General features: G+C 46.9%; 2 protein-coding genes across 2 annotated transcripts; both read left to right on the top strand.

Moving 5' to 3' along the window:
• Positions 1–10,515: 10,515 nt before the first annotated feature.
• Positions 10,516–12,720, top strand: LOC135400623 (uncharacterized protein K02A2.6-like). The gene is made up of 3 exons (XM_064632453.1): positions 10,516–11,469; positions 11,606–12,297; positions 12,342–12,720. Exons 1-3 carry the CDS (start codon positions 10,516–10,518, stop codon positions 12,718–12,720), a joined length of 2,025 nt encoding a protein of 674 aa, XP_064488523.1.
• A 258-nt stretch (positions 12,721–12,978) lies between these two features.
• LOC135400622 (uncharacterized protein K02A2.6-like) lies at positions 12,979–13,764 on the top strand. The gene has a single exon (XM_064632452.1). It carries the CDS (start codon positions 12,979–12,981, stop codon positions 13,762–13,764), a length of 786 nt encoding a protein of 261 aa, XP_064488522.1.
• The last annotated feature ends 1,677 nt before the right edge of the window (positions 13,765–15,441 follow it).

Below are 15,441 nucleotides of genomic sequence, written 5' to 3'. Positions count from 1 at the left end.
CTCCGTGGTTTATCTCATCGCAAATCTCCAGGCGTTGCAACACTATTTCTTTCGAGTCAATAAACACGTGCGCCACATGGTCCGCCTTCAAATACAATATTGGTACAACACTTTCAAGCACAGCAGAGGTACGAGTAATATGGGACGGCGAAGTACTGACAGGCAATTTTAGCTAACCGTGTCCTCAACAGTGCATTGCATAAATACTCTGGAAGTGTATTATTTGAATGCGAAATATAAGTACCCTATTTAAACACCCCAAATATTTTCATAGAGACATTGAATGAGTCAATAACTAAGATCAATATAGACTGTATAAACTGAATAACTGTTTTCTAAGCATCCAAGCAGACCATTACGAAATAACAACGTTACTTCACCATGGCGGTTTTAATTATTGAATGATTTAATTAGACGATTCCATTGAACGATTAGACGTCCATGAAGCTCCTGTTTCAGACGATGTTGGTTCGTGAAAGAAACGAGCCTCACCACAGGAGCTGCAGAGTAATATGCACATCCAGAAGGTCCTGTAACATCTAAACATCGGTCATGGAGTATTTCTTAGGCTTCATAACCAAAGGTTGATATTTGGTATACTGAGTGCGGTATTGGGAGAAATGAGTAACGTTGATGCTATTCGATCGCTGACAGAAGTACATTATCCATGTATGCCCGAAAGAAACTTTTAAAAGTGTACTAATCCACCAGACCAGGTAAATAACCTCTTATAGCCTCTAAGCAAAGCCTCAGTCATGACAGTACATGCAGCTGCAAAATTTGGAAATATGCGAATTTGATGTATTTACAAAGTATTTAAACAAATCAATACACAATAACGGTTATTTAAACATAAATACATTTTCCAGACTATATTTAAATACAAAATATATAAATACACGGATTACACGTTAGGTTTGTCTGTACTCGTGGCGAGATGTTGCACGTGCCGCAGGGTAGGACGTACTATACGGATAATGCGGCTGGTTCTTTTGACATGGGCCGGAAATCTCAGACAACTTCGCTGAAAGCAAAGTTTACCTCCCCAACGCACCATCCTCGGCCGGGATCGAACCCGCGACCTTGACCTCAGCAATCCAACACGTTACCGACTGCGCTACCGAGGCCGGCTTCAATGTCGTGGCCAGCCTTTTGATTGCATCCGTTTGCTTGATTGCCCAACCCTTGCACAAAATTGAATATTACGTACGCCACGGAAAGTCGAAGGTGCTCCACTTGATGCGATGCGCAACTCGACTGTATAGCTGATAGTACAATGTCGTGTCCCGCCGTAATATGAGCTTCAGTCGAGTTTCACATGGCATCATAGTGGGGCACCTTCGACTTTCCGTGGCGTGCGTAATATCCAATTTTGTGCAAGGGTTGGGCAATCAAGCAAACGGATGCAATCAAAAGGCTGACACAGCGAACAGGCCCTCCCGATGATGAAGCGGATCTAACTGGGAGAGCTATGCGGCGGAATATAGACGTCGCTTCCAACGATGTCGTGAGCTTAGTGCTGTCATACTGCCCAAACAATAAAAGTAGGTAATTGGAGTAGGTTTACACGTAAGGTGTGATTTTGATTTGATTCGGGTTTTATTGGCGCATCAAATACCACCGAAGACTAGTTAGAGTACATGTGCAGGACTAAAATTCGAGTAACTGTTGCATTAGTATTTAAAATCACAGATGTTTTAAAAACCCAGTATCTTTAAAAAACCTATACACGTTCTCAAAAGGAACAAAGCTGTCATCACCCAGCAGAAGCATTGGGTGGAGGGGCAAAAAGGTTCTATAAAAGGGAGCAAAATGATGTTGACGGAGATGTTGGTACGCTGGACGCGTGATGAGGATGTGAATGATCGAAAGCTGTTCCCCACAGTGGTTGCATTCCAGTGGGTCTTCTCCTCGTAGAAGATACCCATGCGTCAAGTATGTGTGTCCAAAACGAAGGCGAGAGGATAGCACTTCATATAGTCGACTGGACATACCTGGTGAGCAGGTGCATACATTGGGCTTGATACTATGTAATTTATTATTGGTTTGCTGGTTCCAAGATGTCTGCCAGTCGTTATTGATGCACCTTTTTAGACATAGTTTGAGGTCTTGATATGGAATTTCGAAAGGGTTATGTCACTTGTTAGTGCAGCCGTAGCAACATGATCAGCTCGTTCATTGCCAGGTATCCCAAAATGACTGGGTACCCAGCAGAAGGCCTCATTAGCTATAGTGCTTGCCAGGCTCCTTGCACGAGCAACTACCAGGCTTTTAGTGGGGTGTATGCTACAAGTAGCCTGCAGAGAACTGAGAGAATCTGTGTATATTACTGAGGATCTTATGTGATATTGTAGGATGTAGTTGAAGGCTAAAATTATTCCATACACTTCAGCAGTAAAAATAGACATGACGCCCTTTAGACGGAGTGAACGTGTAACTATTCCAGTAACCATAGCACATGAAACCCTGGTATTTGTTTTTGATACATCAGTGTAGAATTCAATATGGCTGCCAAAGGTTTCCCTTAGGTGCTCAAATTCCTGTTTCAATACAATGCTTGGCGTATCACGTTTGTCGAATCTGGTCAGTGATTTATCACATTTTGGATAAGGTTGCCATGGTGAGATTTTTTTGCTGCACTCAAGGATCATTGCGTTATATTCTGAAAAGCCATAGTGCTCAATTTCCTGCGACATGCGCATACTAAATGGCAATACCACTGAAGGTCTGTTCAAAAAGAGCTGTGTGTGTCTCTTATAGCAGGGATCGCCGGGTTTTGTGGGTAGCCTCTAATCCTTAATGCATATGCCGCACTCAGGTAGAACCGCCGCCTTTCAAGAGACCACTCATTGGCTTCTACATAAAGGCTCTCGACTGGCGAGGTCCGGAACGCTCCAAGGATCAGGCGCAGCCCCAGGTGATGTACAGGGTCCAACATTTTCAGAGTAGAAGGTCGTGCTGACCCATACACCACACAACCGTAATCAAGTTTTGAAAGGACAGTGGAGACATAGATCCGGTGTAATGTATCGCTATCTGCGCCCCATGATCGGTGTGAGAGTACCTTTAAAATGTTCAAAGACTTTATGAATTTTTTCTTGAGAGTTTTCAGGTGAGCTGAGAAAGACAGTTTTTCGTCGAAAATGAGATCGAAGAATTTGTGTTCAGATTTCACCCTTATACTTTGGTTGCACATAGAAAGAGTGGGCTCTGGGAACATCCCCCGAACCTTCGAGAAACGAACACAAACTGTCTTGTCGGGAGAGAACTTGAAGCCATTTTCCTCAGACCATCTAACCAGCTTATTTATTGTTAGCTGTAGCTGACGTTCGCACACCGATAGGTTAGAGGAGCAATAAGAAATCTGAACATCGTCGACGTACAACGAATACTTGATTGATGAAGGGGGTAACACCTGCTATAGAGTTCATTTTAACGATGAGAAGGGTCACGCTATGTACAGACCCCTGCGGGACACCATTTTCCTGGATGAATGCACGAGATAGTGTTGTCCCAACTTGTACCCTGAAAGTTCTCCCCTGTAGGAAATTGGTAATACATTAGAACATTCTACCACGTATACCAAGTGCATGCAAGTCTCGAAGGATACCATATCGCCATGCTGTATCGTATGCCTTCTCTAGATCGAAGAACACAGACATACAGTGCTGTTTCCTGACGAAGGCTTCTTTAATGGTAGTCTCCAAACGCAAAAGTTGGTCGAGTGTTGAGCACGCAGCTCTAAAGCCACACTGATATTTATCTAAACAATCATTTTCTTCTAGAAAATACATAAGACGGTTGTTGACCATGCGCTCAATGGTCTTCCCCAGACAACTTGTCAGCGCTATGGGTCGGTAACTGCACGGGTGCGAGGGATCTTTTCCTGGCTTCAGCAGTGGAACTATGATTGCCTCCTTCCAGCCAGAGGGGAGACAACCTTCTCGCCAGACAATATTGAAGAAATCCAGGAGAGAATTTAATGAAGTTAAAGACAGATGTTTAAGCTTGGAGTACACTATGCGAACAGGTCCAGGTGCTGAGTTTTTAGGGGATGACAGAGCCCTTTGTAGCTCCGCCACTGAAAAAGGTGAGTTGTAACCACACCCATCTAACCCACTATCAAGTGTTTGCCTTTCAGCAAATGATTTAATCTTTAAGAAATCTCTGCTGTAATGGGATGAACTTGACACTTGTTGGAAATGTTCCCCGAGGGCATTGGCCGGCTCCTCCAAACTTTGACACACGGTACCATTTATTTGTAACAATGGCACACAGAAGCTTGTATAGTCGCCCTTGATTTTCTTTAGTCTGTCCCATATTACTTTTGATGGAGTGGTACTATTTAAGGATGATACGAAATTTCTCCAAGACTCTTTCTTTGCTTGCCTTCGCGTCCAACGTGCTTTCGCCCGAGCTCTCCTGAAAGCAATTACGTTTGTTGGAGTGGGGTGCCGTCGAAAGACACCCCACGCCCGGTTTTGTTCTTTGCGCGTGCTTCCACAATCGCTCGTCCACCAAGGCTTGGAGCGCTTGGGGAGTCGGCCAGATGTTTGCGGAATGGACTGCTCAGCGGCATTTATAATTGTATGAGTGATCAACTTATTTGCCTCCTCAACATTCAAACCCTGAAAAGCAGAAGACGGGAAATTTGCTTTTCTTTCAAATATGTCCCAATTTGCCTGTTGTAATTTCCACCGTGGTGGACGTGTTTTTATGTTGTTGGTGTAACCATGCAATTTAATAATGACCGGAAAATGGTCGCTACCTCGGGGATTCTGTTCAACTCTCCAGTCCACGCAGTGGAAAAGAGAAGAACTGCACAATGAGATGTCTATTGCGGAAAAACACCTTGATGTAGAGTTTACATATGTTGGCAATCCCGTATTTAGTAAGCAGACAGGCCTTGCAAGGAGGACTCGTTCCAACATTCTCCCACAACTATCGGTTTTTTGGCTCCCCCACAAGATGTTATGTGCATTGAAATCCCCAAGCAGGATGAACGGTGAGGGAAGCTGGTCCAAAATATCTTCTATTTGTTTCTGTTCAACAGCTATCGAAGGTGGAAGATAAAGAGAACATACATTTATTACATTATCGAGACAAATCTGTTTTCCTAGATTTTAGGAAAGCGTTCGATACCGTACCCCATTCACTATTAATTCTCAAATTGTCTACTCTTCAGTTGGATCGCCCTGTTTATAATTGGCTAATGGACTACCTCTCTTCAAGAGAGCAAGCTGTTGTATACAAGGGAAAAGTGTCTCGACGCATAAGCGTAACATCTGGTGTGCCCCGGGGCTCTGTCCTAGACCCACTATTATTTCTTGTTTTCATCAACGACATAGGTCAACAAGTATCGTCTGAAATAAGATTATTTGCTGACGACTGCGTACTATATCGAACGATCAAATCTGACGAAGACATAACAAGCTGGCAGATAGATCTAGATAAGATATGTCAATGGTGCGAGAAGTGGGGCATGTCCTTAAATGTCGACAAATGCAAGGTGCTACATTTCCAGTGCAAACGAGAACCGCACGCGTACACATTAAATAACAACACCTTGCAAGCTGTTGAAGAGTTCAGGTACTTAGGAGTTTTATTCTCTTGCGACCTGAAATGGACTAGTCACGTAAATAACGTATTTAACAAAGCCAATAGAGCTTTAAATTTTTATCGTAGGAATCTTAAGGGTACTCCAAGAGAAACTAAAGAGTGCGTATACAAAACATACGTACGCCCAATCTTAGAGTACGCGTCACCTGTTTGGGATTCCCCGTCTTCTTCATTAAGCGAAAAACTAGAAAAAATTCAAAAGAGAGCAGCAAGGTTCGTTCTTAATGAAATTTCCCCGTTCATCCGATCAAGCATATTAGTATCGGAACTAGGGTGGCCTTCTTTGGAAATGCGAAGAAGGCAAGCTCGATTGAAATTACTTTGGGATATCTATAACAACAAAAATGGTGTACCTCGTGACAAATACATGTTTCAACCACATTATACTTCGCACAGACATGATCATTTATATAAGATAAGGCCTTACGACACCAAAACAACAGTTTTCCAAAAATCATTCTTTCCCCTAACGATTGAGGAATGGAACAAGCTTCCCACTCACGCATTTTCCACTCCGGACCAGGAACATTCTGCGAATGCCCCGAACTTTACCCTCACTGGATAACCGTATGGAAAAAAAAAAAGTGAATCATTGCAAGACTTACTCGGAGGTTGCTTTTCTTTTGTGTTTTGGCCGTTATACATTTGGAATATTTTTGTACTTGAAGTTTATCAATTATGAGGATTATTATTGAATTTGAATTATTGTTGCATTTGGTGTTTATTATTGTTATTCATTCTTCTGATACATAGTTAGTAACATTTTTCTATGCCTACACACCCTACACTAATGCTCCGGCGCTGTAGGGTACTTATGTAAATAAAAACCTGAATAGCAACAGCCTCAAGTGTTGTGTTTAGTGGAATGCGCCTTGCAGGAAGGTGTTTTCGTGTCAGAACTGCAACACCTCCAGAAGCCCGTGCTGTGTTGGATCGGTACTTCCTAAACATATTCCACTGTCTGAATGGATTAGGGTTACAGGGGTTCAGATAAGTTTCCTGCGAGCAAATACAGGCGGCATTGTGTGTGTCACAGAGATAGTGAACATAATCTATGTTTGTGAGCAGCCCTCGGCAATTCCACTGAAGGATATTGCTAGGATTCATTAGGATAACTAGGAGGAGGAAAAGGAACACCTGCATTGTGTAGTGTGTGTGTTTTATGTAATCTTGCGTTGTCTTTGCATGGTTTTATGGAGCCTGTATTCTTGGTGGGGGTACTTTCTGCTGCTCCTTATGCTTTCCTCTACCTCTACCACCTGACTTCTCCCGCTTGTCCTTCCCGTGAGAAGAATCAGCTGGAAGACTCGACGACGACTTCTGTGATGAGCGGTCGTCGTCGTCAACTTCCATTGTCATGGCTTGGGACGGATAGCTTGTAATCTCGTCCCAAACAGAAGGGGGGCCAGCAACCTCTGATGAGGCTGCTGCCATCCTGTTTGGGCTGGCGGTTTGGCCAGCCTGAGGGGACACTTCCGTGGCCCTCTCTTTTCTTTGGGGAGTGTGGAGTGGATGTCCAGGAGTCTGGGTCTCCACAGATACTCCGAGTGGTGCCACTCCCCTGCGCACCACTTCGGAGAAAGTGCCTTTTTTCTGGAATTCCAGTTGTGTCTTAGCTGCTTTATATGTAATGTTTTCCTCTGTCTTTATTTTTAAGATTTCTTTTTCTTCCTGAAATCGGGGGCACGACCTGGAGTAGACGGGGTGGTCGCCGCGACAGTTTGCACATGTTAGATTGTTCTGGCAAGGCTCTGGTGCGTGTTCTTTCTCTGCGCATTTTGGGCATGTTGCATGTCCCCTGCAGATTTGCGAGCTGTGTCCAAAGTGCTGGCATTTAAAGCAGCGCCTTGGGCTAGGAACATATGCTCTTACTTGGCAGTTGATGTATCCTGCCTTCAACGAAGAAGGAAGTGTATGAAGCTGAAAAGACAGGGCTACACGCTTAGTTGGGATTTCCTTTCCTTCCCTGCGCATTCTTTTGCAAGCACGACTCCTTGATCTTTTAAGCCTTCTTCTATTTCAGAATCTGAGCATGGGAGCAATTCGTCCACAGAAATCACGCCTTTTACAATGTTAAGAGTGCGATGTGCCTTAACAGATACAGCAGCATCGCCAATTTTCTTCAGTGACTGAAGGGCTGCACTTTAACCTGGATGTCACCTGTTCTCAGCTTTTTGGCATCATACGATTTCCCAATTAACTGTTCCAGAGCCTTTGCAGTCAGAAATGGAGGAATTTTTTCGAGTGGGCAGTCTTGGTCTTCTGAATGTATAATTAGATACTTTGGGAACCAGGGTTCTTCAGTGACATTAAGGAAATTCATGGTGAGTACTTCGTTGCAGCTTCTTTTGGGAGGCCGATCGCGCCTTTGGGAGTTTGATTGTCCATGTAAGAATATGTGGTATTCAGTGCAGTAGGTGTGTCGGCCACCACCGACCCCGACCAAGGAAACCTGCTCCGCACACTAACACATCCTTCTGCACTATACCCAAGTGCAGCTTCAACGAGAGACTGAAAGTACTGCCCAAGGTTGACCCTTGCAGCCAGAGAGGGTGAATAAGGTAAGAGAGGAGGAGGAGATGAAAGGGAAAGTAAGGAAAGGGGAGATGGCGACTAGCTGAATATTCCTGGCCGGGCCTTCCAGGACCACCCGCCTATGGGAAGCAGGGGCCAAAGCGGTGTGTTGCTTTCCCGGAGGGGCCCCGAAGGGTCCTAAACAACCTCCAGGTCCACTCAACCGCCAGGATGTCCTTTTCCCCAGACACGGGAAAGCCACGCGCAGCTATACGTGGGGGTCTCCCTCCTGCGGCGACCCAACCGTAAGTGCAGGGGAGCTACTGCGGCTGCTGCCGGGCGATGGGGGCGCCACTTTCCCGACGCCGGGACGTAAGGTGTGTCAGCTCAAACCATAAAAACGAGGGGCTTCCGTAAACAACCTTAAAAGTTCATTAAAATTTTTCTACCGTAAATCTTGACCCGAACTTCGCCACACCTGCAGGTGGACAGCTGTTTCGACCTTATTCGGCCATTCATGGGAAGAAGAGGTCGGATGATATTACATGAGGTCACGTATCCCAGGGTGAGTATTTCAACTAGCTGTTTAACGGCCATTTTTCTGTCGGTGTCACCCGGAACTTGTAAGCAGGGGCTGCACCTCAGGTGTACTGAGGATGCTAACTGATCCACTCTTTCGTTGCCTCTGGGACCGACGTGAGACGGGATCCACTGGAAGAAGATCTCCTCCGATTATTCTATGCTCTGCACATGATCTTCTGATACAACGCACTAAGATGCTATCGTACATGGGGTTCATCACATTCCACAGGGCACTTCTCGAGTCCGTAAGTAAAATTACCTTAGCTATTCCACGCATTTGGATCACAGCAGCTGCGCGTAAAAGACCCAGGAGTTCGGCAGTCGTAAAGGATACCGGGTAACGTGTTATCTCCCTTATCAAGCCACGTCCATTGATGTGATGCAGTATTCACCAGTAGAGCTTCTGGCACGGTCGTCGATGGAGCCATCTGTAAATACTAAAGTATGCGAGTGGTAGATGTCACATGTGGGGTTTTCTGTCGCCATTCTTGCTTCCAGTGGGCTGGACTGTCCCTTTTCCCGTAAGCCTGGGATGTGAAGCGTTGCAACGAGCACTAGCCCACGCCATGGCGGCGTATGTATAGCAGGGTGCCAATGCGTGCCCTCACTCTAGACCATGTAGCTGGTGGCGTATAGGCTAGCCAGGAGTCCTATAGGGATGTGTGTGACCTTTGTTCGAGGTCGGTGAAGAGGTTACGCTTTCTTCCAGACGTTACCACGTTATCCAAAAATCGGAGCCCTCTGAGCTCCGGCTGGATGCTGACGGGCTTTTCTTTTACTTCCAGGTATGTTTGGGTGACACTATAGAGAAACTAGGTAGACCAAGCGCAGTTCTTATTCCGGCACAATGAAGATGCTCAAGGGCCTGCCACTGTGACAAGGTCTACGTACGGCGTCACGTATAGGATAGTGATAAAATGAGGGCTCTGTGTAGTGTGAGCAGCGACCGTGTATTGCAGCCCCGTCATACTTTTCCGCTGATTGTTCGGAGTAAATTGAGCGTTTTCTTTTCTTTGCAGATGGTTAGGGGGGATACATGTTTATTAAAAGAGAAGAAGAATGATATTGATGTTGGGAAAAAATAAAAGGGAAGGAAAGAGAAAAAGGAACGGTCAGACAGATGGCTAGGCTTACTTACACCAGAGTAATGCGCTATCAGTGACGCCAAGATATTTTCATGTCTCTCATCTTGGAATGGGAGTTGCTGTGACTATAGGGAAATCTTTGCTGCCGTACTTTCCCACGGGGAATGCAAACCGTGCATTGTGACTTTTCGGGCAATGCTGCCAGCCCTCTCTCGAACAGAGCCGCATCAGCTGTGTCATGAATTTTCTCCTTGATGACGATGATGATGATGATGCCACGCCATGTCACGTCGAGACTGAGAGGTACCCGGGTTCGAATCTCTGTGCCGGCTGTGCTGTCTGGGCTTTTTCCTGGGTTTTCCTCAAACGCTGACAGACATATGTGTGGTGTCGCGCAGAGACGATAGCGCGCGAGTGTAGGAAGCACCATGGGGATCGCTATCAATAAAGGATTCTGGAATGGGATGTCTGGCTGAGCGGACACAACATTTTGGCGACGTCGGGAAGAACCTACCTTCTGCCAGATGTTTTTGGATTGAGGACTCATTCGCCAACGTTACTTTCTAAACGTCATGAGCTTCCCCGGACTTCCTGCTGTGCCGCCGTTTCTTGAGCGACCGGGCAAGCCTCACGTTCCATGGAGTCAATGGCGGCGGATGTTCGATAATTATATGCTTGCCACGGAATATCCTACAGGCCCGATCGTCAAAAGGCAATGCTCCTTCATGCTCTTGGGACGGAAGGACAAAGAATTTTCTACACGTTGTCAGTTCCTGCCGTACCGTCGGAACAAAGCAGCGGAGACTCCACCACAGCCACAGTAAATGTGTATAAAGAAGCTTTGGCAACACTTGAAAAGCGGTATGCCGAGAATTATAACGTTATGGTGGAGCGCAGGAAATTCCGTCAGCGTTCTCAGCTGCCGGACGAAAGTATCGCGGAATACGTGACTGCTCTTCGAGGTCTCGCCATTACCTGCAATTACGGGACCATGCTTGACGAAACGCTACGGGACCAACTTGTGGACAAGGCCCTCCTGCCCCAAGTACGCGAGCGACTTCTACTGGAAGGATCAACACTTACTTTGGAAAGGGCTACACAGATCGCGAGTCATGTTGAGCAGAGCCGCAAGGAAACCCAGCGGATCTTGCAGGAGAACACAGCTGCGGTTGAAAAAGTGTTCAAGAAGCCGTTCAAGAGATCGGCTGGCAAGCCCGCAACTCCCAAGCCCCAAGCTCAAGGGAAGAATGCAACTACTTGCTTTCGTTGTGGTTCACCGTACCATCTGGCCAACTCGCAGGAATGCAAAGCCAGGTACAAAGAATGTTTTAAGTGCAAGAAAATTGGGCATTTCGGAGCCGTATGCCGAGGTGCAAAAAAGCAGCAACGCGGTGCCACTCGCGAAGTCGTAACTGAAGGCGCACATCACGAGGATTACCCGTCCAGGACAGAACCTGCAATACTATTGGAAGTACAATCATCTGCGGCGAAGGCTATCCACATTACAGCAGAAGCCGATGGAAAGGACGTCACGTTTTTAATAGACACGGGCTCGTCAGTTTCCATAATTTCGTCGGTTGTCTATCAGTCCACATACGCCAAGAAGTTCACCCTGCAGCCTGCGTCACGAACTTCACGACTATTCGAGGAAAGAGATCCCAGTGCGAGGGTGCGTCATCCTACCTGTCAAGTACAAGACACGTAGCGCGACCCTTCCCTTTTACGTCGTACATCATGGAACGACGCTATAGGGGCTCGACGCAGTTGCTGCGCTAGACTTGCGGATTGACGGGGCACTCTTACAGTGCCTGGAGACAGCAGATACAACCGGTGCCAGCGAGCGAATAGCAAAGTGCGAGTCTGCGAACCTGTTTTCACCGGAGCTGGGCCTAGCCAAAGGCTACGAGCACAAAGTCAAAGTACGGACAGACGTGCAGCCTACAACTACTAAGCTCCGAAGGCTACCCCTACAGATACGTGACGATGTGTCTAAAGAACTAAAGAAACTGCTGGATATGGACGTCATTGAGGCTATTGATGCATCGCCGTGGGTATCGCCACTTGTCGTGGCCAAGAAAAAGGATGGTCGGATCAGGCTATGCGTAGATCTGCGGGCGCCAAACAAAGCTGTCGTGCCAGATTGCTACCCATTGCCGAATATGGAAGAGCTGCTGAACAAGTTATCCGGTGCAAAGATATTTTCCAAGTTGGACTTAACAGCAGCATACCACCAGCTCTTACTGGCCGAAGAGAGCAGAGATCTCACTGCGTTTATAACGCACGAAGGGCTATTCCGGTACAAGAGATTGTGCTTCGGGCTGGCCTCCGCGCCATCTGCATTTCAGAAGCTTTTGGCTAATGTGCTGAAAGGATGTACAGGGGCGTTACACTATCTGGAGGATATCATCATATTTGGGAAGAATGAAGAAGAGCATGAACAGGATCTGCGTTCAATTTTGCAACGGATCTCTGATGCAGGGTTACGGTTAAATCACAAGTGCGTTTTTGGCGTCAACGAGCTCTCTTTTATCGGTCACACAGTATAGGAAGGAAAATGTTTCCACTCGAGACCAACGTCAAAGCTATTTTAGAAGCCCCAGCACCATCAGATTTACGTACACTGAGGTCATTTCTGGGAATGAGTGGCCACTACGCCAAATTCATAAAGAATTATGCAGATGTGGTGGAACCTCTGCGTGAACTGCTGCGAGGCGCAGACGCTTTCCACTGGAATCCACAAGCTCAAGAAAGTTTTGAGAAGGTTAAAAGACTCATCTCCACATGTTCAGCCCTCAGCATGTTCGAGCCAGCATTACCTGTGCCGTCACTACAGACGCCTCCGCTTATGGGCTTGGTGCTGTTTTGCGTCAGCGGGATGGCACCATCTTCCGCACGGTGTCCTTCGCATCCCGGGCGTTAACTCCCCAGGAACAGAAATACTCAGCTGGAGAAAGAGAGGCCCTCGCATGCATTTGGGCACTTGAACACTGGCATGTATACCTTTGGGGTCGTCCGTTCACATTAGAGACTGATCACCAAGCCCTTCAGACGCCTTTGTTGCCTTTGTGCCATTAAACACATAATCAATCGCGTGTGTGTGTAAACACATAATCAGTGCGTCGTCACAGAATGCATCTCAAAGGAGCAGCTCCAGCGTGAGACAACTTCCGACTCAGTAATGCAGGACGTTCTGCGCTACATACGAGGAGAATGGCCTTCGAAAGCGGCTCTTCGAGTCAACGCTGTGCCGTTCTTTAAGGTTCGCACGGAGCTGTCAGAAGTTGATGGACTACTGCTGCGCGGGGATAGGATTGTTGTGCCACCTGCGTTAGTGTCAAGGGTAATTGGCCTGGCGCATGAGGCACATCCGGGCATAGTGCGTACAAAGCAGCGCTTGCGTCAACTGTACTGGTGGCCTGCGATGGACAGCAACGTTGAATCTGCTATCCGGGGCTGCGACATATGCCAAACAGCGGACAAGTCCGCGAAGACGGCACCTGCTCCACTCACTCCTGTGAAACTTCCAGAGGGACCTTGGGAAAAAGTCAGCATGGACGTTGTTGGTCCTTTTGAAAAGGCCCCACAGAACTGCCGGTACATGATCACCTTGATAGACTACCAAAGTCGGTGGCCCGAACTGTTCTTTTCGAATACAGTCACAACTGCAACTGTTATCGGGTTTCTGCGCCAAATCTTCAGCAGGGAAGGCTACCCCGTTGAAATTCTGACTGATAACGGCTGCCAATTCATTTCCCACGAGTTTCGTGCTTTTCTCCAAGAACGAGGAATTCGCCACATACGCTCCTCAGTCTACCATCCACAAGGAAATGGCATGATCGAGAGGTTCAACAAGGTACTAAAAAGTTTCGTCCAAGTGGCGCAGTTAGAGAACCGTCCAATCAAAGAGGCCGTACTGGAATACATCGGGTGTATCGTGCTACACCTCACTCGTCCACGGGACTAGCTCCAGCTTTTCTGTTACATGGAAGAGACATACGAACACGACTAAACACCATCGGTTTTCCAACACGAAAATTTTTGACCGAGCCAGCATCGGAAATGAATCGCCTCCGAGAAAGAATTGAGAAGAAACAAGCCCGGCTTAAAGGTTACGTTGATGAAAAAAGAAGCGCAAAGCAACAACACTTCGAACCAGGCGACTTTGTGCGTGTCAAGCTTCCTGGACACATCTATAAAGGTCAACTCCAGTACTCCGAACCCAGGAAGATCATCGAAAAACGGAGCAACAATTCGTTCCTTCTAGACGATAACAGAATTTGGAACAGCAGCAAGCTTTCTAAGGTTCCGAAAGCAGCGTTGCCAAAACTACTGCGAAGGCCCATTACCGGATCGGATGGAACACCAGTGGCTATGTACTGGAACGTACCTTCGGATGAAACCCCTCATCAGACTTCTCCAGACCCCAGTTGGCCGGAAGACAACGGATGTGGATCCGGGGCCGCCACAGCCCAGTCCAGGCAAGCTGACGACGAACGTGCTCAAAACTCTGCCACCACGAGCGGAACGACTCAGCAAACGAAGACGGACAAGGTGGACGTTCCTCCTCAGGAAGTGCAGCCTAGACGTAGCTCAAGAACGAGGAAGCGACCCCAACGTTTGGGTTTTTGTTGAATATTGTGTGTGTTATCGTTGTTTTCGTCGCGAGGGGGAAATGTGGTGTCGCGCAGAGACGATAGCGCGCGAGTGTAGGAAGCACCATGGGGATCGCTATCAAAGGATTCTGGAATGGGATGTCTTGCTGAGCGGACACAACAATGTCGGCACAGTTTCCTTAGAAGTCGGCCCAGGACGCACATTCCCCACTGAGCGTTAGTCGTGACGTTGCACCTATGTGAGGCCGACAACAGCGAGCTCTTTCAGCACCAGCACCACCATCACCATCTGTTTTAACAGTGTGCTTTAGACCTGTAGCCACTTCAGCAATTGTGTCAGATGCGTTCCAGCCCTTCCGAAAAGCTGCAATGTGATCCGGGAAGCGATTGCCTCACTCCAAGACCCAAGACGGTCTCTTGTGAATTATATGCTCCAACAGCTTGCCGACGCAAAAGGTTAGAGCAATGGGACGATTGGAAGATTGGAAGGAATTAACAGGTATCATTCTAGTTGGCTTCCAGTGAGGCGGTATGCATCCAGGGGTTCAGACTTTGTTAAATAGTTGAAGGAGAGCGTAAAGCTCGTCCTCGCCTAGGTTCTTGAGATCCTGATTGGAGATCCCGTCTGAGCCAACCGCGCTGCGTCGTTTTAAGCACGCTGAAGGCCAACCACTGTACAGAATGATGCCGCTATCCCTCCTCAAAAGTGTCACAAAAAATCAGAGGAGCGAAAAAGGACACACACACACACATATATTGGATGATGATGAGGTGGGCGATTCACCGCCGCTGAGGACATGCAACACAACACAAGGTCTGAATGTTCAAACCTTATTGTTGTACGTCATTTTTCTTGTCCCTAGTCTCGAGGTTTTCAATATGCATTAGGAGGGCTCTGTGGGAAAGTCCGCGAGCTTTTGAGCGTTGAATTTACTTTGGTGATTTGTAATTTAACTTAGTTAATTGATTCTGCTTGATTATTTAAATTGATAATTAATTTGCAAAGAACCACGTTAATTTAATCAATT

This window comes from Ornithodoros turicata, chromosome 7 (assembly GCF_037126465.1).
Source record: "Ornithodoros turicata isolate Travis chromosome 7, ASM3712646v1, whole genome shotgun sequence".
In the NCBI taxonomy this organism is placed as follows: Eukaryota; Metazoa; Arthropoda; class Arachnida; order Ixodida; family Argasidae; genus Ornithodoros; species Ornithodoros turicata.
The sequence above is the reverse complement of the archived record's forward strand: the minus strand, read 5'-3'. Positions and strand labels throughout refer to the sequence as shown.